General features: G+C 42.2%; 1 protein-coding gene across 1 annotated transcript in view; it reads left to right on the top strand.

The window, feature by feature from the left end:
- Positions 1-4,547: 4,547 nt before the first annotated feature.
- The window catches only part of zmynd8 (zinc finger, MYND-type containing 8), a 62,683-nt gene continuing 40,659 nt past the window's right edge, over positions 4,548-26,571 (top strand). The window contains 2 exon segments of the mRNA XM_034167240.1: positions 4,548-4,687; positions 15,727-15,794. Of these exon segments, the coding sequence (XP_034023131.1) occupies positions 4,674-4,687; positions 15,727-15,794 (82 nt within the window). The 5' untranslated portion in view covers positions 4,548-4,673.

Below are 26,571 nucleotides of genomic sequence, written 5' to 3'. Positions count from 1 at the left end.
TACTCGCTTCTTGCCCACAACAATAGACAAGAATCCCAGTCAGCGACTTTAATCAGCAGAAAGGTGAGTCATGATTGATATCTTTAAATGGCTTTGATGGTGATATGACAATGACGATGTAGAAGTCATTTCAGGAACATTGAAGGTGGTTATCATGAAGGAAAAGTATCTGAACCATAATCTACTGGAGCAGAGTCTGTGGGTCTGACATAACACATTTTGTTTCCTGTACTAGGATGTTAGAGTGGTTTGTTTTACTGTGTAGTATGTTCACTTAAAGAATTCTACTGTTTAGTATATAACACCAAAGCAGGAAAAGATGATGCAAAATGCTCAATTAGAATTCAAATGTGCCCAACAACAAACTCATTGTTGTGTGGGCCGCTGAAGAGGAGGTACTGCTGGCCCACCACCACCAGAGGGCGCCCTGCCTGGAGTGCGGGCTCCAGACATCGGAGGGCGCTGCCGCCTCACAGGAGCAGCCAGGGTGACAGCTGTCACCCATCACCTGAGACAGCTGATATCAATCACCAGGGAGGTATATCAGCAGGACAGCATCTCCACCTCATTGCCGAGATATCGCTCTACCACGGAGGTAACGAACTCAGCCAGCCATACGGATTACTACCTCATTGCTTGTGTGTAAAACAACTGAAGACTGAGAAGGACGTATTTGGATAAGTACTCTTATTCCTACCTTACAGTGTTGTGTCTGATTAGAGATGGAGGTGGTGTTTTCCACCCCACGTGTTGTTGGGTGCAGCTGCACCCACATCTGACTGTTTCTGTTCCTCGCCAGCAGTACCGGATCCGACGAGCGGAGGCAGTGACCACCTGGGAGTTCGGGACTTGGCGGCTCCAGTATTCCCGGGGTTCGGTGGCGGAGGAAATCGGGTGGTTCCGGTTCGACTTGGACAGACGTCTCCTATCGTCGAGCCTGCCCACACGACACCGTTGGAATTCGACTTGTGACCGAAATTGTAATTTGTTGTGTTTGTTGTGCGTGTTCACAACAGTAAAGCTTTGTTATTTGACTTTCTTCATTGTCCGTTCATTTGCGCCCCCTGTTGTGGGTCCGTGTTCCTCACTTTCCCCAACACTCATCTGAGGTTTTCACAAAAAGATCTTGCATACAAGTTTTACCTTGATATATAAAATCTTTGTCAAGATATCATGTGCACAAGGTCTCTGAGAATATGCTTACCCAGTGTTGAACTTGTCCAAAGCCTTAGTCATGTGGCCTTGTGTACAGGAAATCTTTGTCAAAGCATTGCATTTACATTGACTGCACTGATACACGTGCACATAGACAGATAGCTACACCCACAGAGTCCAGCGGTTCCTTGATCGATGCAAGTAGAAACAAGTAAAGGTGAAGTGTATCGGAAAAAAATGTGACCTACAGCTAATATGGCTGGTGGAAAGTAAACTTAACTCAAATTCAGTGGCATGTATCGCACATGGTGTTTTTCTTAAGTTTATTGGCAGAAAAGAGAAAATAAATGTAATTAGCTGAGTACAATATAATTCAGTAATTGTGCACCTCACCACAACAGGAGTGTGTGAGAGTGAGAGTGGGACAATGAAAAACTGGTCTTCTGAAACCACCCTGATTGAACCCCATTAAATGACAAAAACCAGAATGCGCTTGGCAGCATATTTTTAGGACTTCAGAGTTACACTGATCCAAATAAAAAAATGTACCTTCAAGGACAAATATTTTACCAATTAATCAACCAACCAAAGACTTAAAAATTAAAGCATGAACAAATGAAAGAGAAGAAGTTCAAAGTTGAAGGGGCACTCTCTTGAGTATATGTCTATCTTTGTCACTGACAAGCACAACTGCTTCTAATCCTCCATCAGTACACCATCCACTAACCAACCAGCAGGGGGCAGACACAGCAATAAGATGTCACATAGGCAAAGGAAAGTCGCTTTTCAGCTGGATCGATGCAGCTTCCATGACATATTATGAGGTTGGAAATTACAAGCTCCAACTCAGACAAGTTTTTAATCTATGGTAGTATTTATTTCTTTGAGCTCTGAAACACGGGTAGCAATTTGATGCTCTGATCTACCCGAATTGATGTCACAACTGTAATCACTGTGGACCTTGTTATGACTGTTATGCAGTCAAAACAGTGGGAGGTGATGGTCTAGTGGTTAAGCATTGAGCTTCTCACCAGAGGATCCTCAGTTCAAAAACCAGCCGGACCATAAAATCACTAAGGGCCCTTGGGCAAGGTCCTAAACCCCCTAGTTGTTCCCAGTGTATAGTGAGCGCCTTGCATGGCAGCACCCTGACAGCATGTGAGTGTGAATGGGTGAATGCAGGGTTTAATTGTAAAGCGCTTTGAGCTTCTGATGCAGATGGAAAAGCACTATATAAATGCAGGGTGGAAATTGCGATGGCTGAAAGAAGGAACAACAATTTCCCACTTTGAAAACACATCGACATGCCACTTTATTTCTCCCTTTTTCACATAATTCACAGACCTTTTATAACAGCTCGGCCCCGCCCGTTAACCTCAAAGGAGGTCTGACAGGAAAAACACCAGAGGGGGTCGAGACAGCTTGTCGTATGAACAGCATGAATAAACATTGCAAATCACCCGGGAAGGGGCCAACACAGGAAACATCAGTTTGCACACCTCTGTGTGTTAACCCCTGCAGAGGACACACTATGGTGCACTGACTCGTGCATGACTTTGATTCACGCACTTGCACAACCTGTGTCGCGTAGGGGAGTAATCTTGTCTTTAATGGGTGCAGACTGAACGTGAGAGGGGCACCGGTGCGTGCAACTGCGCAAAGAGAATTTTGAAATGTTCAAAAAATCCTTCACGTATCGTGTTACGTGGCGCAATCTGCTCGCCAACACGACGTGCAGCTCATCAAGTGGAGTAAAGAATAAGTGATCAGAGCGAGTGGTTGCGTCAGTGGATCGCATCAGAGTGCAGCTCGTCTGAAGAATTATAACAAGATTTTAAATCTATCATAAACATAATTTAACAGTTGCAGACAAGAAGGTAAGAAAATGCAACTGTTTCACCAAGCCATGACAATAAACATGACAAATAATTATCTTTTTAGATGTCTGCAAATGCTTTCTCCAGCTCATTCAGTGTGCACTCAAACGGCTTTGCTGGAGCGGTTCTCTGATTCAGGAAGCGATTAGAGCCATTTTCAACAGACAGCTTGCAGAGAAAATGATTAATCTGCTATAAAATAATTATTTTATATGCGCAGCATTCAGTGTAGAGCAAGTGGCATGCAGTGGAACAAAGAACGACGACATGCGTGCAAGTGTGTGAATCAAAGTCATGTATGTGTCAGTGCACCTCACTGACAGTACACCTCCAGTCCTTGAGGACCGGTGTCCTCGAGGACTGGAGTTGAAGACTCATGTTCTAATCACCAGTGGCAACACTTAGGTATGTACTTTGCACATCTGGGTGTGTTGCTGCATACACTTGGTATGGTGAATTATGTCCATTATGTGTTGAATGTCCACCACAGCAGTCCATTTACCTTTTAAGACAGAAATGTTACAAATGCTATTTAATTCATATTAAATAATTTACTTTTGGATGTGATATGTTTGCATTAATTAATGAAATTGCCAGGATCATGGTTTTTGAAAAGATGTCTGTAATAATTGATATTTTCACCGAGCCGAGAGTACAAGTGAAAATACAGTCATTTGAGATATTTTCCATCACCCACGGCAAGCAACTGTACGCATGTATTCCTTGTGAAGACAACAACAAAGTGAAAATATATTCCTGTTAGCATCCATCATATTGTTTTATTTGTTTTATTTGTTTTATTTAATCAAGTCAGCTTATGCTTTTCAAAACTCGGGGTCTCCACATTTAGTGTCATCATGAATGCATCATTATGGCATCAAATCTCATTACACAATTTTTTAATCTGTTGAGGTACAAGATGAATGCTTTTACTGCTTTTGAGTTATCAAATTAATAAACTGGAGGAGATGGACTCATTCATTTTTCTATGCATTTCACACAGACTTGTTTGAGACACACATTGTTGCTGCACATTAGTCCTTTATGACATGCACCTTACTGTTTCTTTAAAAGTGTGTTGGCCTAGTTGTTTTGGAGTTCACACCTGATTGCAACAGTTCAAAGAGCATTGTTGGCTGTATCATGTGACTATAATTCCGACACTGGATTGAGTATCTGCTGGCATTAATAAAGCATTTTTGTTCAATTAAGGATAGGTAATCCACGAGTTGTATCTCTCTTTAGGAAAACAGCCTCGGGTCTGCCTCTTACACAAACGTCCGCTGTCTTTTATTGACAGAAATTATTACGCCCTCCTTCATAGTGACTCTGAGAGACCACGACTGCTGCATGCACGCTTGCAGACGTGCAGCAGCTCATTATTTAGGGTCTGGACTTAGCTACTCTTGCTAAGTACTGCTGCATCCTGCATGTGCGAAACAAAAGACCAGCAGTCAGGAAATGCATGAGCCAATCAGCAGGCGCTTTACATCTCCCCAACCAGCTCAACCACTCTCTGCGCGCCTTGCATGGGAGCGGTGAGTGGACAGCTGGGGGAGCAGTGTGTGCAGGCTGAGGGCTGACAGGGCCGTCCTCCATGTTTTAATAAGCACTGATATATCACACAGAGTTTTTTAAGCCATGCATCCACAGAGGTAAGCATTATTTTCCTTCTTTCACGTGTACTGCTCTCACGGTATGCCTAAGTAACAATACAGGTTTGTTTACCAGACTGGGGGAGAGGGAGAGGAGTATTTGTCATGCCACAGAAGAGGATCTGAGAAGGAGAGCCATGCATGGTGCAGTACAGATGTCGGCCGGCGGCCACAGGTCAATTAGGTCACAGCGTGTTCACGTTACATCGAGAGAGAAAAGCTGCATTCTTTTCTGGCCCACGAAAAGCAGAATGAGAAAAAGACAGGCAACACAACAAAGGGGAGTCTTGAGTGGAGTTAACAGACAGTCAACTGACAGGGCGGCATGTTTAATTTAGGCCTCAAACTGGCATGAGAGCAAAGAACCACAGTGCGGTTAAAGGTACACTGTGTGCCTTTTTTTCTACACCTCAACCCAAACTTCATTTGTTTTTTAACCTCAGCAGGCCTACTCTTGTAAATCCACAGCAGTAGGCGCCGTAGCGTCTTATTTATGGCAGGACTGGAGGAGTGGAGTTGTTTGCTGCCTGCCGCTGAGTGTCAGCCATTTTAGAGAGCTTCCCCCTTTCTGTGCTCTGGCTCTGAGCACTCTGGGTAGTTGAACGTGAGGAAAGAAGAAGGGAAGGAGCCACAGGAATCTCACGCACAGAAAGCCTACCAGGTTTGAATGAATTCTGCTCAAATGCAGTGACATTGGTGTTAGTTTTCTGCATGACTTAAGTCAAAATGTTTGTCATTCTTAACATTTTTCACCACTGCAGCACGTTTAACAGTATTTGTACTTGAGTATGTGATATGTTCCGAGGTCATTATTTTGTTCCTCATTTGTGCTTGGTGATTCTGCATGAAAAATCTGTTTTAACCATGTCATGTAAAACTGTGGCTGTAGTAAAAGGACACCCACACCGCACAGATTTTCCATGAGCGAATATTGCCATCATTGTTTTGTGGATGGTGCTTGGTCATGTTGGCATTTGCACACAATCCTGCACTGCAGCCTATTTAGTTTGGCTCCCATCTTTAAAATATATACAGCTGACCTTTTCGGACCTGTGTTGAAATCGTATTTGGCTGTGATATTCTGGTTTAGACACATCCACTGTCAAACATTGCTTAAACTAGAATGTTGTCTTACTTTGTTTACAGTGATGATTTAAACAGATCACCTTACTTTTTTTTTTTTTTTTGCTTGAGGTTGCCACAGCAAGTCTGTTCTGTGGATTAACACTTTTATTTGGGATAAGTTTTACTTCGCATGCCCTTCCTGATGTAACTCCACATTACATGGAGAATGGACACAGGTGGTCTTGACCTGAGAACCTTTTGTTTTTGAAGCAATTGCACAGATCACTTGGCCACCACACCGCCCTCATGCTTTCAGCACAAAAAATATGACATCTAAAGAAACAGTCAGACACAGAAAATGATGCTCACTGTTGGTGTTACTCAAAGGTCCATGCAGATGGTCTGCACAGCAAGCAGTGGTGGACACACTCCTGAATTTGACTGCCATTTTTGGAAGTGTGCTGTGCACTTCTAGTTTCAAAACAAGGCTCTAAATCTGATGTTTCAGTTGCCAAGCAACTTTGCAAATTACATTTCTCTTCAGTAGTTTAGAGTTCTGTTTTTTTTTTTTAATGTATAAAAAGTCTGGAAATTTGAACAGTACTTCAACCACACTTGAACCACAGCTTCTGGAAGTCTTGCACAGTAGCAAAATTCCAACATTTTGCACAGAAGACAAATATAACTGGAAGGGCACTCGTACAGTCCAGCAGTGCTGATTGCCTCTTGAAAAAAACAAACAATTGCTTTTATCTCTTTCATTAGATGGTTTCATAAGATGGTTATTCTTTTGATTTCATCTCTAACTTTCTTTGATCATTATTGTTGACCTTTGATTCTAAGCACTTATATTTAATCCTGGTCTGTGATCCTCATCCCTCATTTTTGATATTTTCGTAAAATTCCCGTCTTTCCCAGTCCTAGTCTTGGGATTCTCCTTTTGTCTCTGAACCTATCAACTGTTGATTAGCTGAACACACCTGATCTGAGCTGATTAGTTCAGGGACAAATGGAAACTGTGCAGTACATTGGGTACAGTGAACTTGGATCCTGAGTGCAGCCATTCTGCCTTGCGGACACCTGATCCTTCCAGATCGCAGAAGTGACACAGAGTAGGTCCTGATTAGACTTGGCTGGGAGACGCAGGTTTTATCCATCAAACTTGTGCCTAATCCAAATGCCGATGTACTTGATCTACTGTGGTGACCCTGAACAAGTGGAAGCAGCTGAATGACAAATAAAGACTGAACATGGATTGTGATTACTGACCTTATGATGATTGATTTTGATCTTAGAATCAATGTGATTCATTCCATCTTGTAATCAAATTAATCAGAATCAAAGACAAAGAGCAGGATCAGGATCAAAGAACAAAGCATAAAACTCAAAGGTTTTGAATTCGAATCTAAATCTAATGAGTTCTTCCTTGACTTGAGGCCTTCCTCTAAAAAATTCTCTTGAAATCTGTTAATGTCCTTTTGAGACGTCAGGCAGACAAAGGGCAATGAAAATTCAACCTCCATGACAGAAGAAAAAGATGCAGACAGTCTACGGCGTTATGCCTTCTACAGGCTGGTACCATTTTTCTTTTTTTTTTTGAACTTTTTATTTAGCCATTTAAAACATTGAACAGAACATTTCTTGACATCTCATTTCCCTTAAAGTAAGAGGGTACACTCCATACATATATGATTTAGGGGTATGGTGGATAGAGTCTATACATGGTGACTAGGGTAAACTTTTCACAATCTAATGGGGGGGATAATATTTTGTTACATTTCTCGTCAAACCTCCACGTATCTCGAGATGCATGTCCATTTTTGTTCAAAGATGTCCATAGATAGCTGGAGAGTTGCAGTCAGCCGCTCCATTATGTAAACATTTTTCAGTTTCTGTTTCCATTGTTCTATAGTTGGCGGTTTTACCTCTTTCCAATTTACCGTAATCATTTTCTTTGCTATCAGCAAGAGGATCCTCAATATGTATCGCTGATTAGTATTATATAGATCTCTAGGAATAACTCCCAGTAGGAACAACATAGGTTCTGGGGTAATATTTATTCCTAGAATAGTGTCTATCTCTTTTTTAATGTTGTCCCAATATTCCTTTATTACCGGACATTCCCAAAAAATATGTGTTGTATCTCCTATATTTCCACAGTTCCTCCAACAGAGTGCTGTAGTAGGTTTCTTTGCAAATGAAGAGGTGATAAGAGGGGTATAAAAATATCTAGTTTTCGCTTTCCAATCGAATTCCTTCCACAATTGGCTGTTAATTCCCTTATGGCAACCTATACATATATCGTTCCATGTAGAATCTTCAATCTGGTACCATTTTTCAAGCACTGTCCAGTCCTTGCTGCATGTTTGTTTCCATAATACACTGCATGTGGTTGACTGGTACCTCGTCTTCGTGTGCATGGCAGTCAGACAGACTATGTGTCTTCAAAATGGTCGCCATACACCGAACCACACAGAGCCAATCTGATCTGCACACTGTCAATGTTCTAGAGCTGCATCTAACACCTTTGCTAAAAGACACAGGGCCAGTGTAGTTCGTATGGGTTATTTGGAGGATCGAGGGGTTTTGAGGAGGTTTCAGCTCCAGCGAGGAGCAGCCATCTCTGCATTGCAGTACTGTGGCGGAGGAGAGTGGGGAGAAGGGAGTCTGTGTGGCACACTGATCATAGCGCCCAATCAGGCGTCTCCGTGCAGTGCTCGAGCCAATTGGCAGTCTGCAGCCGAGGTTAAAGATTGACAATTGCAGGAGACAGCAGCAGGGAGAGAAGGCCTTTTGGGAAACCTGGACCCATCATTTCCCTCATCCCCCAACGACCTCAATAACTGAAAAAAGATTAGAGAATAGCTGAAGAATCAATGTGAGTAAAGAAACAGGTATGATGTTGATTTCTTCCATGTGTTGTTGTGATGGAGGTGGGTGTGGAGGTGATGTCAGTAGGTTAGAGTAGGATGTATTTATTCTGTGCTCAGATGCTGGTCAGCATGGGTTTTCTTCCTTGTACCCATCTCCCTCTTTGTCTTGTGTTGCTGTGCTCCTGACTGTTAAAGACTTTTCAGACGTCTTATAGGAGGAGGCCGGTGAAGCCGTTTTGCTGCACTGCTGTCTGTCTGCAGTGCTGTCATTTCATCTGTCTTTAGTGATGGAGGAAGTGTGGCTGTGGGGGTTGGTGTGTCAGACTGCTGAAATAGAGGCAGCATTTGTGTTCATCGCTCTGTTTTTTTCTCACACAACATGGTGTTCTCCTCCGGACTGAAATACAAAAGTGTCAGAATTAAAGCCGGCAGAATTGCGAAGCATGTACGAGCACTGGAGGATCAGACAAAATGGCAACAATAAACAGGATCAACAACAGGATGACTGCAGGCGAGGCAGAGCAAGGGCTGATAACTGAAGAAAAACCTGTTGGGCAACACATTTTTGCTTGTGTTTCTCAACAGTACAAGTGTTGTGACTGTACATTGCTGTATATTATTGGGACATTATATTAGTCAGTATCCCAATTCCTAAATTAATTTTTTTTGCAGGATTTTACTACTGTGTTTCTGTGCCATTTATTCATAGTCCTGCTATCATGAAGAATGTGGCTACCACATAGAGGTTTGACACTAATTTACAACTCCTTCATTTCATTTGTTCATAACCATCCATTCCTGCATTTAAGGCCTGCAACACATTCCAAAAAATGTTGGGATGTTAAGGCATTTACCACACTGTAATGTTGTCACTGCTTCTCACAACATTTAAGAGGTTTTGGCATTGAGGAGACTGAGTGATAAAACAGTTCAGGTGTTATCCTGTCCCGTTCTTCCTGCAAACACGTCTTGTAAAACTACGGGGCCCTTGTTGCATTTCTGTATTGGGGCAGGTCAAGATTGCAGGAAGGCTCGTCCAGTATCCGTACCCATTTGTTCCACAGCCATGCTTTTTTAATGTGTGCAGAATGAAGTTTTGCATTGTATTGTTGAAAAATGCATGGCTGTCCCTGGACATGTTGAGGCAGGAAGTGTTGCTTTAAAAATTGTACTTTAATGCATTAATGCTGCTTTCACAGAAGCCTTTCCCAAGGGCACTGACACAACCCCATACCATGACAGACCTTGGCTTTTGGATTTGTTGCTGATAACAGTTTGCTTGATCTATTTTTTTTTTTTTTTTTTTTGTCTTAGGTAGGATTCATACTAAAAGTATAGATACAAACAAAAGGCAAAAAACATTCATCGCTCATTCATCTTCAACCGCTTATCCGGGATCGAGCCGCGGGGGCAACAGCTCCAGCAGGGGACCCCAGACTTCCCTTTCCAGGCAGAAAACAAAACAAATTTATCTGATAACTGGTTGTAGATCCAGTCTCTTGTCCATACACTCCAATCTATTACTCTCCTTCATTGATGATGCTGACACCGCAGCAACAAAATCAATAACAGAGCTTCCTCTTCAGACGTTTTCTTTTCCCTCATTTCACTGTGCGACGCCATGTTGAAGGGGGGAACTGCCGTGATTAGTCAGTTACACAGACAGTGCAACTCAGAGGATGCGCGACCCCCCCCCCCACACACACTGTTCCACTGATCACACAAGGCAGAAAATATCAAAGACGCTAGATGTCATCACCTCTGCACTGTGTGGCAGGCTTTATGACAACAGTCTGACTTCCTTGAGAACCAGTTTTTCTTGAGTCATCCTGGGTCTGCATGCTGGAATTAGCGTAACATTAAGGTGTTCACAGCTGCCAATATGGGGGAGGGGTGTTAGCTTGTAGGGGTTCCACATGTTTGTGTAAATCAAGTCCAGAGTGTTGTTTTCTCTCACTGGGAAGTTCACAAGCTAGTAGAATCTTAGTGGAACAGACTTGAGAAATCCCTTTTTGAAATTTTCCATGATGATTAAAACAAAATGCATCATGATGGGCTGTCTGCTGCTCACTGATTGCACTATAAAGTTCACTCATGGCCTCTTTCACATTGGCGGTTGGTGGAACCTAAACAGTAACCACCAAGACCCAGGGCAAGCAGAACGGTTGGCATTTCACAATCATGAACTCTACATGTGGGGAACAATGTTGGGAAAGAACCTGTGTGTTTTGGCACCAGGCTCTGTTTTCATGTACAGCCAAGCCACCTCCATGAATCTTTCCAGATTGTGAGGCTATATTGTCCACTCTTTGTAGTTGTAGCCCCTCCAGCTGGATCACAGTGCTTGAGCGTTGCCGTTAAGCCATGTCTCAATAAATACAAAGACACAGCAGTCTCTCATGTGCCATTGTGAAGCTCGCATAAGTCTGATATGGTCCAATTTATTGTCCAATGATTGAACATTGGCTACCAAAACTGATGGGACTGTCCATTGATCGAAGTAGGGTTAGTACACTGATCTCTGCCCACCGGTGTTTGTCAAAGCATTGGTTCTTTTTGCCAGTGCCCGAAAGTATCTTGCTGTCATAGACGTATTTCCCTTGTGGATACATAAGACGTCGGCCCAATGCAAACTCTACTCCATGTGTGAAATGGGCCTGGGGCTAAACCAAACACTAACCCAACTCTAAACTTAAACCGGGTTGGGTTTATAACCTGGGAGCTCTCCCGAAGGCCAAGTTCTCTTGTTACTTCCTTTGCAAGCAGGGGATGCTTCCACATGAAAATGCAGAGGCAGACATAGACGTAGATGAGGAAAATGAGGAAGTTGCTGTGTTGCTCGGAGAGGCCACCTCAAGCACCAGTTACGCCACCATCTTTTGTTAATTTGTATTTTTTTCTGAACATATTTATTAAGTCTGTAGTGAAAATTCAGAGGTGTCAGTCACATATAGACAAACAAACACACTCACACAGCAGGCACGCCTACGGACAATTTAAAATTTCCAGTCCACCTAACCTACATGTCTTTGGATGTGGGAGGAAGCCGGAGCACCCGGAGGGAACCCACACAGACACAGGAAGAACATGCAAACTCCACACAGAAAGGCCACAGGCGGGAATCAATCCCTTGACCCTTTTGCTGTGAGGCAACAGTGCAAGCCACTAAGTCACCGTGATGCCCCAGATTCTGTAGCTGAACAGTGTAAATCAAATCAAACCGTTTCAATTGACAAACACCAAAAAATAGTTCCCTGGGTGGTGGTACAAATATGCATAATAATTGAGGGCTGCTCACAACCTAATATTATAAACAAATTACGGTGCATCCGGTAAGTATTCACAGCCCTTCCGTTTTTCCACATTTTGTTATGTTACAGCATTATTCCAAAATGGAGTAAATTAATTTTTGCCCCTCAAATTTCTACTCAGAACATCCATGACAACATGAAAAATGTTTTCTTGATTTTTTTTTCTCAAATTTCTTAAAAATAAAAAACTAAGAAATCACACGTACATAAGTATTCACAGCCTTTGCTCAATACTTTCCCTCAAGTCTTGAATATGATGCCACAACCTTGTCACACTTATCTTTGGGCAGTTTTGCCCATTCCTCTTTGCAGCACCTCTCAAGCTCCATCAGTTTGGATGGGGAGCATCGGTGCACAGACATTTTCAGATCTCTCCAGACATGTTCAGTCGTATTCAGGTCTGGGCTCTGGCTGGGCCATTCAAGGACATTCACAGAGTTGTCTTGAAGCCACTCCTTTGATATCTTGGTTGTGTGCTTAGGGTCATTGTCCTGCTGAAAGATGAACCGTTGCCCCAGTCTGAGGTCAAGAGTTCTCTGGAGCAGGTTTTCATCCAGGATGTCTCTGTACATTGCTGCATTCATCTTTCCCTCAATCCTGACTAGTCTCCCAGTTCCTGCCGCTGAAAAACATCCCCACAGCATGATGCTGCCACCACCATGCTTCACTGTAGGGATGGTGCCTGATTTTCTCCAAACATGATGCCTGGCATTCATACCAAAGAGTTGAATTTTTGCCTCATCAGACCAGAGAATTTTGTTTGTCGTGGTCTGAGAGTCCTTCAGGTTTGGCAAACTCTTGGCGGGCTGCCATGTGCCTTTCACTAAGGAGTGGCTTCCGTCTGGGCACTCTACCATACAGGCCTGATTGGTGAATTGGTGCAGAGATGGTTGTCCTTCTGGAAGGTTCTCCTCCATGACAGAGAGACCATCGGGTTCTTGGTCACCTTCTTGACTAAGGCACTTCTGCCCCGATTGCTCAGTTCAGATGAGCAGCCAGCTCTAGGAAGAGTCCTGGTGGATCTGAACTTCTTCCTTTTACAGATGATGGAGGCCACTGTGCTCATTGGGACCTTCAAAGCAGCAGAAATGTTTCTGTGCCCTTCTGTGCCTTGAGACAGTCCTGTCTCAGAGGTCTGCAGACAATTCCTTTGACTTCATGCTTGGTTTGTGCTCTGACATGCACTGTCAACTGTGGGGCCTTTTATATGTCGACACGTGTGTGCCTTTTCAACTCATGTCCATTCAAGTGAATAACACCAGGTGGACTCCAATTAAACTCTCAAGGATGATCAGTGGAAACAGGATGCACCTTTTTGAACTTCATGGCAAAGGCTGTGAATACTTATGTACATGTGATTTCTTAGTTTTTTATTTTTAATAAATTTGCAAAAATCTAAAACAAAAACAAAAAACGTCACAGTCATTTTGGAGTATTGTGCGTCAAATTATGAGGGGAAAAAAAAATGAATTTCATCCATTTTAGAATAAGGCTGTAACATAACAAAATGTGGAAAAGCAAAGCGCTGTGAATACTTTCTGGATGCACCGTACATGATCTGTTTGTTTCAGTAGTTTCAGAGGGGATTGTTGACACTGATGGTCAAAGAGAAATTGAACAATTTCGAGGTGTAATTTAGAAAGCACTAATTTATAGAAGTAACTTCATTTCCTGTCTTTGTCATTGCTATAACCATGTTAAAAAGTTTGTATTTGATATGGAGCTTTCCTAGAAATAATGGTTTTCAAGATGAAACATACCGGTAATCTGAAGTTTTTATTTGAGGTGGAAGAGATTTGCGATACTTCAGATTGAGAATTCTGTTGTTATTCAGAAACCCAGTTAACAAAACAGAGTGTTAAGGTGAAAGAAAGTCCACTGTGCTGACATGAGATGTTTCATGTTTAAGCTATGACCTTCTACAACCCCTGGCAAAAATTATGGAATCACCGACCTCGGAGGATGTTCATTCATTTGTTTAATTTTGTAGAAAAAAAGCAGATCACAGACATGACACAAAACTAAAGTCAAAAAAATATGGAAAAAAATATGGACTCACTCAATTCTGAGGAATAAATTATGGAATCACCCTGTAAATTTTCATCCCCAAAACTAACACCTGCATCAAATCAGATCTGCTCGTTAGTCTGCATCTAAAAAGGAGTGATCACACCTTGGAGAGCTGTTGCACCAAGTGGACTGACATGAATCATGGCTCCAACACGAGAGATGTCAATTGAAACAAAGGAGAGGATTATCAAACTCTTAAAAGAGGGTAAATCATCACGCAATGTTGCAAAAGATGTTGGTGGTTCACAGTCAGCTGTGTCTAAACTCTGGACCAAATACAAACAACATGGGAAGGTTGTTAAAGGCAAACATACTGGTAGACCAAGGAAGACATCAAAGTGTCAAGACAGAAAACTTAAAGCAATATGTCTCAAAAATTGAAAATGCACAACAAAACAAATGAGGAACGAATGGGAGGAAACTGGAGTCAACGTCTGTGACCGAACTGTAAGAAACCGCCCAAAGGAAATGGGATTTACATACAGAAAAGCTAAACAAAAGCCATCATTAACACCTAAACAGAAAAAAACAAGGTTACAATGGGCTAAGGAAAAGCAATCATGGACTGTGGATGACTGGATGAAAGTCATATTCAGTGATGAATATCGAATCTGCATTGGACAAGGTGATGATGCTGGAACTTTTGTTTGGTGCCGTTCCAATGAGATTTATAAAGATGACTGCCTGAAGAGAACATGTAAATTTCCACAGTTATTGATGATATGGGGCTGCATGTCAGGTAAAGGCACTGGGGAGATGGCTGTCATTACATCATCAATAAATGCACAAGTTTACATTGATATTTGGACACTTTTCTTATCCCATCAATTGAAAGGATGTTTGGGGATGATATCATTTTTCAAGATGATAATGCATCTTGCCATAGAGCAAAAACTGTGAAAATATTCCATGCAAAAAGACACATAGGATCAATGTCATGGCCTGCAAATAGTCCGGATCTTAATCCAATTGAAAATCTTTGGTGGAAGTTGAAGAAAATGGTCCATGAAAAGGCTCCAACCTGCAAAGCTGATCTGGCAACAGCAATCAGAGAAAGTTGGAGCCAGATTGATGAAGAGTACTGTTTGTCACTCATTAAGTCCATGCCTCAGAGACTGCAAGCTGTTATAAAAGCCAGAGGTGGTGCAACAAAATACTAGTGATGTGTTGGAGCGTTCTTTTGTCTTTCATGATTCCATAATTTTTTCCTCAGAATTGAGTGATTCCATATTTTTTCCCCTCTGCGTGGTCTAAAAAAGTAACCGTTACTGACTGCCACAATTATTTCTCCTGATTTCTTAAAGCCAGAAAGTTGCCATTTGAAATGACTTTAGTTTTGTGTCATGTCTGTGATCTGCTTTTTTTCTACAAAATTAAACAACTGAATGAACATCCTCCGAGGCCGGTGATTCCATAATTTTTGCCAGGGGTTGTACATATATATGTTGCTTTGACAGCATCAAGTCAAACTAAGTAATGCTGGTTGTTTCTTTCTGAATAAAGTGATTGTGTTTGGTGATGCCAAGCTACCACATGATTTCAAATTGGGAAACGTCTTGGTATTTATAGCTTTTTGTCTGGGTAAAACTGTGTAACAACTTGCTGCCCTTTCAAGAATATTTTACATTTTATACAATTTTCTTAGCAGTTTTGTTGCATACACTAAAGAACAAATTACTCAGAACAATAATTTTAAACACGTTTTTTGTGTGTGTATTAGTGTGACCGAGGAACAGGGGAAGGCTGAGACTCCACAGGAGGAAATGGAAATATCAACACGGTCCAAAGGTAAGAACATACAGCAGGTAAAATAAATATTGAACATGTCACCATTTTTCTCAGTAAATATATTTCTAAAGGTGTTATTGACAGGAAATTTTCACCAGATGTCCACAAAAACCAAAGTAATTCATAGATGCAAAGACACCAAAACAAATAAATACAGAAATTAAGTTATATGTAATAAAATGGAATGACACAGAGAAAAGTATTGAACACGCTTACTGAAATTTAAAAAAGGCTTTGCTGGTCATGAAGTTTCAAGATGCCTCCTGTATGAAGAAACCAGTCTCATGCGTTGCTCGGGTGTGATTTTTGGCCCATTCTTCCACACAAACAGTCTTCAAATCTTGAAGACTGTCTGTGTGACTTGAAGCCTGACACCATAATGTTCCCACCTACAAACTTCACTGTTGGTGTGGTGTTTGAGGGTTGATGTGCAGTGCCATTTATGGTGTGTTTTATGGCATCCAAAGAGCTCAGTTTTGGTCTCATCTGAGCAGACTATATTATCCCAGTATTTCACAGGTTTGTTTAAACGTTGTGCAGCAAACTTTAAAAGAGCTTTAACGTGCTTTTCTTCACCAGTGGAGTGTTGTGTGGTGAGGGTGCATACAGGCCATGGCATTTGAGTGCATTACTCATTGTTTTCTTTGAAACAATTGTACCTGCTAATTCCAGGTCTTTCTGAAGAGGTCCTTGGCTCTTGGACAACTCTTCTAAAAATTTTTTCAGTCCTCTGCCAGAGGACTGAAAAGAGGAGCATCTGGTCATAACCAGTATATAGTGAAATGATGTTCTTTCTACATCTGGATTATGGCACCAACAGTGCTCACTGGAATGTTCAGAAATTTAGAAATCATTCTATAAGCAATGCCACCAGTATGCTTTGCAACAATAAGGTTGCAAAGGTCTTGAGAGAGCTCTTTGCTTTTACCCATCATGAGATGTTTGTTGTGAGACACCTTTTTATAGGTCAACATTTGGGACTGAACCAGCTGATATTAATTTGCACTGACAAGAGGCAGGATTACTTTCTAATTTCTGATTGAGGTCAGCTGGTGTCTTGGCTTTCCATGTCTTTTTGCACTTCCCTTTCTTCATGCATTCAATATTTTTCCTGTGTTATTGCACATAACATAATTTATAGACATCTATGGATCGATTTCTTTGTATCTACAGTGGGGTAAAAAGTATTTAGTCAGCCCCTGATTGTGCAAGTTCCCCTACTTACAAAGATAAGAGAGGTCTGTAATTTTCATCATAGGTACTATTCAACTATGAGACAAAATGAGAAAAAAAAATCCAGGAAATAACATTGTAGGATTTTTAAAGAATTTATTTGTAAATTGTGATGGAAAATAAGTATTTGTTCAATAACAAAAGTTCAGCTCAATACTTTGTATCATAATCTTTGTTGGCAATTACAGAAGTCAAACGTTTCCTGTAAGTCTTCACCAGGTTTGCACACACTGTAGCTGGTATTTTGGCCCATTCCTCCATGCAGATCTCCTCTAGAGCAGTGATGTTTTGGGACTATTGCTGGGTAACACGGACTTTCAACTCTCTCAACAAATTTTCTATGGGCTTGAGATCTGGAGACTGGTTCGGCCACTCCAGGACCTTGAAATGCTTTTTACAGAGCCACTCCTTCGTTGCCCGAGCGGTGTGTTTGGGATCATTGTCATGCTGGAAGGCCCAGCCACGTTGCATCTTCAATGCTTTCACTGATGGAATGAGGTTTTGTCTTAAAATCTCACAATACATGGCTCCGTTCATTCTTTCCTTAACACAGATCAGTCGTCCTGTCCCCTTTGTAGAAAAACAGCCACAAAGCATGTTTCCACCCCCCATGCTACACAGTAGATGTTCTTGGAATGTATTCTTCTTCCTCCAAATACAACAAGTTGAGTTTTTACCAAAAAATTCTATTTTGGTTTCATCTGACCACATGATATTCTCCCAGTCCTCTTCTGGATCATCCATATGCTCTCTGGCAAACTTCGGATGGGCCTAGACATGTACTGGCTTAAGCAGTGGGACACGCCTGGCACTGCAGGATTTGAGTCCCTCTCTGTGTAGTGTGTAGTCTTTGTTACTTTGGTCTCTGCAGGTCATTCATCAGGTCCCTCCATGTAGTTCTGGGATTTTTGGTCACCGTTCTCATGATTATTTTGACCCCATGGGATGAGATCTTGCATGGATCCCCAAATCGAGGGAGATTATCAATGGTCTTGTATGTCTTCAATTTTCTTACAATTGCTTCCACAGTTGATTTATTCACACCAACCTGCTTGACTATTGTATATTCACTCTTCCCAGCCTTGTGCAGCTCTACAATGTTCTTCCTGGTGTCCTTCAACAGCTCTTTGGTCTTGGCCATGGTTGAGTTTAGAGTCTGACTGTTTAAGGCTGTAGATAGGTGTCTTTTATACAGATAACAAGTTCAAACAGGTGCCGTTAATACAGGTAACGAGTGGAGGACAGAAGAGCTTCTTAAAGAAGAAGTTACAGGTCTATGACAGCCAGAAATCTTGCTTGTTTGTGGGTGACCAAATACTTATTTTCCACCAGAATGTACAAATAAATTCTTTAAAAATCCTACAATGTGATTTCCTGGATTTTTTTTTTCTCATTTTGTCTTTCATAGTTGAAGTGTACCTATGATGAAAATTACAGACCTCTGTCATCTTTCTAAGTAAGAGAACTTGCACAATCAGGGCTGGGCTGACTAAATACTTTTTCCCCACTGAATTGATTACTTGGGTGTTTACCCACATCTGCTGAAAATTTAATTTCAATAGCACCTTTAAAAATATATTTACTGAGAAAAATGGTGACATATTGAATACTTACAGTGCATCCAACTTTTTACAGTGCCTCACTTTTTCCACATTTCATGTTGCAGCCTTATTCCAAAGTAGAGTAAATTATTTTTCCCCTCAAAGTTCTACTCACAAAAACCCATAATGGTGAGATGGAATTTTTTTTTAGATGTTGGATAATTTATTAGAAATAAAAACTAAGAAATCACCTGTATGTAAGTATTCACACCCTTTTCTCAGTACTTTGTTGATGCACCTTTGGTAGCAATTGCTGCTTCAAGTCTTCTTGAATATGATGCCACAAGCTTGGTGCACCTATTTTTGGACAGTTTTTTTTTTTTTTTCCATTCCTCTTTGCAGCACCTCTCAATCTCCATCAGGTTGGATGGGGAGCGCCGGTGTACAACCATTTTCAGGTAATTTTGTTACGTATGGTCTGAGAGTCCCTCAGGTGTCTTTTGGCAAACTCCAGGTGGGCTGCCATGTGCCTTTTACCAAGGAGTGTCTTCATTCTGGCCACTCTACCATACAGGCCGGATTGGTGGATTGCTGCAGAAATGGTTGTCCTTCTGGAAGGTTCTCCTCTCTCCAGAGAGGAATGCTGGGGCTCTGACAGAGTTCTTGATCACCTCCCTGACAAGACCCTTCTCACCCGATTGCTCAGTTTAGACGGGCAGCCAGCTCTAGGAAGAGTCCTGGTGGATACGAAGTTCTTCCATTTATGGATGATGAAGGGCAGTGTGCTCATTGGGACCTTCAAAGCAGCAGAAATGTTTCTGTACCCTTCCCCATATTTTTGCCTCAAGACAATCCTGTCTCAGAGGTTTACAGACTATAACTTTGACTTCATGTTTGGTTTGTGCTCTGATATGCACTGTCAACTGTGGGGGACCTTATATGTAGACAGGTGTGTGCGCCTTTCCACAACATGTTCAGTCAACTGAATTTACCCCAGGTGGACTCCAGTTAAGATGTACAATCATCTCAAGGATGTGCAAATGGGAAGCACCTTCATTGGAAAAGCTATGAATACTTATGTACATGTGATTTCTTAGTTTTGTATTTATAATAAATGTGCAAAAATCTCAAAAACCTGTTTTCACATTCTCATGATGGGGTATTGTGTGTAGAATTTTGAGGAAAAAAATGAATTTCACCCATTTGGAAAAAAGGCTGTAACATGACAAAATGTGGAAAAAGTAAAGCACTGTGAATACTTTCCAGATGCACAGTATTTTACTTGCTGTGTTAGTCAAGCCTTAAAAAAAAAAAAAAAAAAAGACAAGCTTCATGGGCACTCCTTGTACACATATTGTGGTGTGTTGGTATTACCTTTCACTGTTATGTTGATGACACTCAGTTATACATGCCGATAACTGCTGGTAATCTCATCCACATAAAATTCTTAGAGGTTTGCCGTGCATCAGCGAAAAGCTGGATGTCCAGCAATTTCTTACTTTTAAACTCATGACTGAAATGATGGTCTTTGGTTCAAGGAGGCTCCTGCATCAGGTTGATCAGCTAATGTTTAGCCTAGGTTTGTGTGTCATACATCACACTGACAAAGTGAGGAACCTTGGGGTGATTTTTGATCCCATGTCATGCTTTGACCTCCACATTAGAGATGGTACGAGGATTGCTTTCTTCCACTTGCGAAATATAGTGAAGATTTGTCCCATCCTGTCTATGGCTGATGCTGAGACCCTGATTCATGCATTTTTCTCTTCTAGATTGGATTACTGTAATGTTCTATTTTCTGGTTTACCCCAGTCCAGCATTAGGGCTCTCCAATTGGTTCAAAATTTTCCTTTCTCCTTTTCCTTTTTCCGCCAATACGTTTTCTGATTGAATAGTTATTAACTTCATTTAGCATTATTGCAGATGATTCAGAATAGAATCACCTTTATTGTCATTGCACAGCAATCAACACAATAAAATTTGCTTGTGCATCCTTAAAAACAATGACCACCCTCACACACACTCACCCATACACATACTTCAATAAATATAAAAAAAAACATCAGGAGATTTGGGAGGGGGGGCAAGCTCGGAGACAAACATAACTCGTATTGCACTGATCCCACATTGTCATTGTCCCATATTACACTTATCCCATGCTGCACGTCCCATATTGCACATATCCCTCTAAAACATCAATTAACATTAAAAATACCCAACTTAATAAAACCCCTTAAATAGCTTAAAAACAGTAATAAATATACCTAAAAATTATAAATACACTCAACAAAAATATAAACGCAACACTTTTGGTTTTGCTCCCATTTTGTATGAGATGAACTCAAAGATCTAAAACTTTTTCCACATACACAATATCACCATTTCCCTCAAATATTGTTCACAAACCAGTCTAAATCTGTGATAGTGAGCACTTCTCCTTTGCTGAGATAATCCATCCCACCTCACAGGTGTGCTATATCAAGATGCTGATTAGACACCATGATTAGTGCACAGGTGTGCCTTAGACTGCCCACAATAAAAGGCCACTCTGAAAGGTGCAGTTTTATCACACAGCACAATGCCACAGATGTCGCAAGATTTGAGGGAGCGTGCAATTGGCATGCTGACAGCAGGAATGTCAACCAGAGCTGTTGCTCGTGTATTGAATGTTCATTTCTCTACCATAAGCCGTCTCCAAAGGCGTTTCAGAGAATCTGGCAGTACATCCAACCAGCCTCACAACCGCAGACCACGTGTAACCACACCAGCCCAGGACCTCCACATCCAGCATGTTCACCTCCAAGATCGTCTGAGACCAGCCACTCGGACAGCTGCTGAAACAATCGGTTTGCATAACCAAAGAATTTCTGCACAAACTGTCAGAAACCGTCTCAGGGAAGCTCATCTGCATGCTCGTCGTCCTCATCTGGGTCTCGACCTGACTCCAGTTCGTCGTCGTAACCAACTTGAGTGGGCAAATGCTCACATTCGCTGGCATTTGGCACGTTGGAGAGGTGTTCTCTTCACGGATGAATCCTGGTTCACACTGTCCAGGGCAGATGGCAGACAGCGTGTGTGGCGTCGTGTGGGTGAGCGGTTTTCTGATGTCAATGTTGTGGATCGAGTGGCCCATGGTGGCGGTGGGGTTATGGTATGGGCAGGTGTCTGTTATGGACGAAGAACACAGGTGCATTTTATTGATGGCATTTTGAATGCACAGAGATACCGTGACGAGATCCTGAGGCCCATTGTTGTGCCATACATCCAAGAACATCACCTCATGTTGCAGCAGGATAATGCACGGCCCCATGTTGCAAGGATCTGTACACAATTCTTGGAAGCTGAAAATGTCCCAGTTCTTTCATGGCCGGCATACTCACCGGACATGTCACCCACTGAGCATGTTTGGGATGCTCTGGACCGGTGTATACGACAGCGTGTACCAGTTCCTGCCAATATCCAGCAACTTCACACAGCCATTGAAGAGGAGTGGACCAACATTCCACAGGCCACAATTGACAACCTGATCAACTCTATGCGAAGGAGATGTGTTGCACTGCATGAGGCAAATGGTGGTCACACCAGATACTGACTGGTATCCCCCCCCAATAAAACAAAACTGCACCTTTCAGAGTGGCCTTTTATTGTGGACAGTCTAAGGCACACCTGTGCACTAATCATGGTGTCTAATCAGCATCTTGATATGGCATACCTGTGAGGTGGGATGGATTATCTCGGCAAAGGAGAAGTGCTCACTATCACAGATTTAGACTGGTTTGTGAACAATATTTGAGGGAAATGGTGATATTGTGTATGTGGAAAAAGTTTTAGATCTTTGAGTTCATCTCATACAAAATGGGAGCAAAACCAAAAGTGTTGCATTTATATTTTGTTGAGTGTAGTTAAAAACAAATATTGCACATGTCCGCCCTTGTTCTGATTAGAATAATGCAATTGTTCCAACTGGAGCTTGGGCGTGTCTGTTCAGTTCTGTAACAGCTCTAGGAAAGAAGCTGTTTTTCAGCCTTGTGGTGTGGGCTTTAAAGGCCCGATAACACCTGCCGGATGGAAGCAAAGAAAAAAGGTGGTGTGAGGGGTGTGTTCTGCAGAATACTGATGCTCGGCAGAGGCAGCGAGTCCTAAAAACATCATCTAATGATTCCATTTCTTTGCGAATTTAAGTTAAAAATAAATTGGCTCAATGGATACCCATTCCAGTTCTGTGGAAATTGTGATGGATGGAAAAAGACGAGACAGTATCTCACGTCGACAACACAATGGCGTGTCGTTTATTTTGTCTCACAGGTTCAAAAGCTCACTGGCTTTAAAACCAGCTCGCCACCACGGTCCATCAAAAACACATCAGTCCCGGCGCAAAAACATCAGAGAGACCGCATCTCTGTAGCTTTGAACGACACACACATATGCGCTGCACACACATCAGCGTATCATCAAATGCACAACACAGAACACACTAACCACAAATGCCAACCCATGAATTACGTCCCCAGAATTCACCATAAACAAAAATAACGATAATGTTATCAAAGGGGTGGGCAAATAACCCGGCTGCAATGACTCCTCCACACCGGAGGCACTATGGCGTAAGGCCCCGGTAAGGAAACCCTAGGACTTTCCTGGGGGGGGTCCTGGGCCAAGTAGGAGGGCGCCCCCATGGAGGAGGATGGGTAACCCCCTGGGTCTGTCCAGATCCAGGTGGGCTGGCTTGAGGTGGTCGAACGAAATATGCTTGGCTTTACCGCCTATGTCGACCACATTCATCATATTAATTTGCTGTACCTCTGTCGTGGTCCCATTTTTCCTCCTCTTCTTTTCTTTTTTCCTCCCCAGGGCCCCAGACAGTTTGGGCCATTTTCTTGATTTGTTATTCACGTAATTAATCACAACCCGACATCAGACTGCTTGCGCCGTTTTTAGAAGGGCTCATCATCAGACACTTTGGGAGGGGTGCCGAGAAAGCTGTTATCATTATTATTTAATAGGTTTTGCTATGCAGTTAAATCAATATGAGCTTATACAGTGAGGCAAATAAGTATTTGATCCACTGTAGATTTTGCATGTTTTCCCACCTACAAAGAATGGAGAGGTCTGTAATTTTATCATAGGTACACTTCAACTGTGAGAGACAATAAATAAATAAATAAAAATAAAATCAGAAAATCACATTGTATGATTTTTAAATGATTCATTTACATTTTATTGCATCAAATAAGTATTTGATACAATAGGAAAAACAGACCTTAATATTTGGTACAGAAACCTTTGTTTGCAATTACAGAGATCAGACGTTTCCTGTTGTTCTTGACCAAGTTTGCACACTGCAGCAGGGATTTTGGTTCACTCCTCCATACAGATCATCTCCAGATCTTTCAGGTTTTGAGTTTCAGTGCCCTCCAAAGATTTTCTATTGAGTTCAGGTCTGGAGACTGGCTAGGCCACTCCAGGACCTTGAAATCCTTCTTAAGGTGCCTTGACACTTACACGCATTTGATCCACGTACTTGCACACAATCTGCTGTGCAGGAGAGTAAACTCGTTGTAAACCGTTGTAAACTGTGCGTGGCTTCGTGCAAGTGTGCAAAGAAAATATTGAAATGTTCAAAATCTTTGTTACACATTAATTATGTGAACATTGCGCAAACAATTCAAAAACACTGCGTGTGAGTGCGAGTGATTGCGTTAGCACACTGCATCACAGCGCAGCTCATCTGAACGATTATAATGACATGTTAAATCTGTCATAAACATACTTTTACAGCTACTCATAAGAATGAACATGTAACTGTTTTACCAAGCTATTACAATATAAATATTACAAATAATTACCTTTTAGACTGTTCCAAATAACTTCTCCACCTCATTAAGCGCAGGAGAGAGAGAGGGAGAGCGGGAGAGGAACGGTCCTCTGTGATTCCGGAAGCGAGTAGAGGTGTTTGCAACAGCCAACTCTGAGAGAAAATGATTCATCTGCTATGAAATAATTATTTTATACCCAGCGTCAAGTGCACGAAATGTGGTATTCAGCTGGGAACACAGCAGGTGGGATTGTCACGATGAAGTGCGCGAGAGTGCTGAACCAAAATGCATGCAAGTGTCAATGCACCTTTACGGAGCCCCTCCTTTGTTGTCCTCCATTGTCATGCTGGAAGACCCAGCCATGACCCATCTTCAATGCTCTTACTGAAGGAAGGAGGTTGTTTGCCAAAATCTCACAATACGCGGTCTATTAGAAAAGTATCCGACCTTATTATTTTTTCAAAAACCATATGGATTTGAATCACGTGTGATTACATCAGACATGCTTGAACCCTGGTGGGCATGCGAGAGTTTTTTCACGCCTGTCGGTTACGTCATTCGCCTGTGGGCAGTCTTTGAGTGAGGAGTGGCCCACCATCTCGTCGATTTTTTTTTTTCATTGTTTAGGAATGGCTCAGAGACTGCTGCTTTGTTTGATCAAAATTTTTTCAAAACTGTAAGGCACAACTGATATTTGATAAATTCAGCTGGTTTTCAGTAAAAATTTTAACGGCTGATGAGAGATTTTGGTCTGGTAGTGTCGCTTTAAGGACGGCCCACGGCACCTGACGGCGATCTACGCTTCGAGGCGGCAGCGTCTCACCGTTTCAAGTTGAAAACTTCCACATTTCAGGCTCTGTTGACCCAGTAAGTCGTCAGAGAACAGAGAACTTTCAGAAGAAGTCGGCATGAGGAGCTTATTCGGACATTCCATTGTTAACGGACATTTTGTAATGAAAGAACGTGCGGGCAGAGTCGCATGTCGGGCCGGACCCGACCGCGGGGGGTCGCGACAGGAAAAACATCTCCGTTGGAAACCTTAACGGGCAAGTTGGAACATGCCCAAGCTGTTAAACAATTTCTCAGTTACTCACTTGTTGAAAGCCATCAAAAGCCACCTGAATTTTACAAATGGTTTTCAACACGGAGGTGTTTTTCCTGTCGCAGCGCACACAGATTCGCCGAGTCGTCACGGAAACGACTCGGCGAATTTGCGTGCATGTCTTTCATTAAAAAATGTCCTTAAACAGTGCAATGTCCACATAAAGTCCTCATGCCGGCCTCTTCTGAATCTTCTCTGTTCTCTCACGATGTCCTGGGTGAATTAAGCCTTAAATTAGGATGTTTTCAGGTCGAAACAGGCCGACGACGGTGCCTGGAAGCGCTGCGCGACGTCCCGCTCCGTGGGAAGTCCTTACAGCGACAGAAACACTCCATAATCTCTCATCAGCCATTAAACTTTTCACCGAAGACCAGCTAAATTTCTCGAATAGTGTCCACTCGGATATCCCTCACAGGTCCAGAAAAAAGTTTGATAAAGCAACGCGCGCCGTCTCGAGCAGCGTGTGAAACAAAGGAATTCAGCTGAGAGGGCTGAACCACATCTCACTCAAGGCCTGCCCACAGGGAAATGACGTCACCGACACGTGTGAAAAAACTCACACGTGCGCACGAGGGTTCAAGCATGATTGATGTAATCGCACGTCATTCAAATCCATATAGTTAAAAAAATAAAAGTGTCGGTTTCTTATCTAATAGACCTCATACATGACCCCATCCATCCTCCCTTCAATACAGTGCAGTCGTCCTGTTCCCTTTGCAGAAAAGCACCCCCATGTTCTATGGTTTGGATGGTGTTCTTGGGGTTGTTCTCATCCTCCAAACACGGCGTGTGGAGTTGATACAGAAAAGCTCTATTTTTGTCTCATCTGACCACATGACCTTCTCCCATGCCTCCTCTGGATCATCCAGATGGTCACTGGCAAACTTTAAATGGACCTGGACATGTACTGGCTTGACCAGGGGGGCCTTGCTGCCTGCAGGATTTTAAATCATGATGGCATAGTGTGTTACTAATGTCATCTTTGTGACTGTGGTCCCAGCTCTCTTCAGACCATTGACCAGGTCCTCCTGTGTAGTTCTGGGCTTTCTCAGAATCATCCTTACTCCACAAGGTGGGATCTTGCA

This window comes from Thalassophryne amazonica, chromosome 3 (assembly GCF_902500255.1).
Source record: "Thalassophryne amazonica chromosome 3, fThaAma1.1, whole genome shotgun sequence".
NCBI lineage: Eukaryota > Metazoa > Chordata > Actinopteri > Batrachoidiformes > Batrachoididae > Thalassophryne > Thalassophryne amazonica.
Note: the sequence above shows the minus strand (reverse complement) of the source record. Positions and strands in the feature narration are given on the sequence as shown.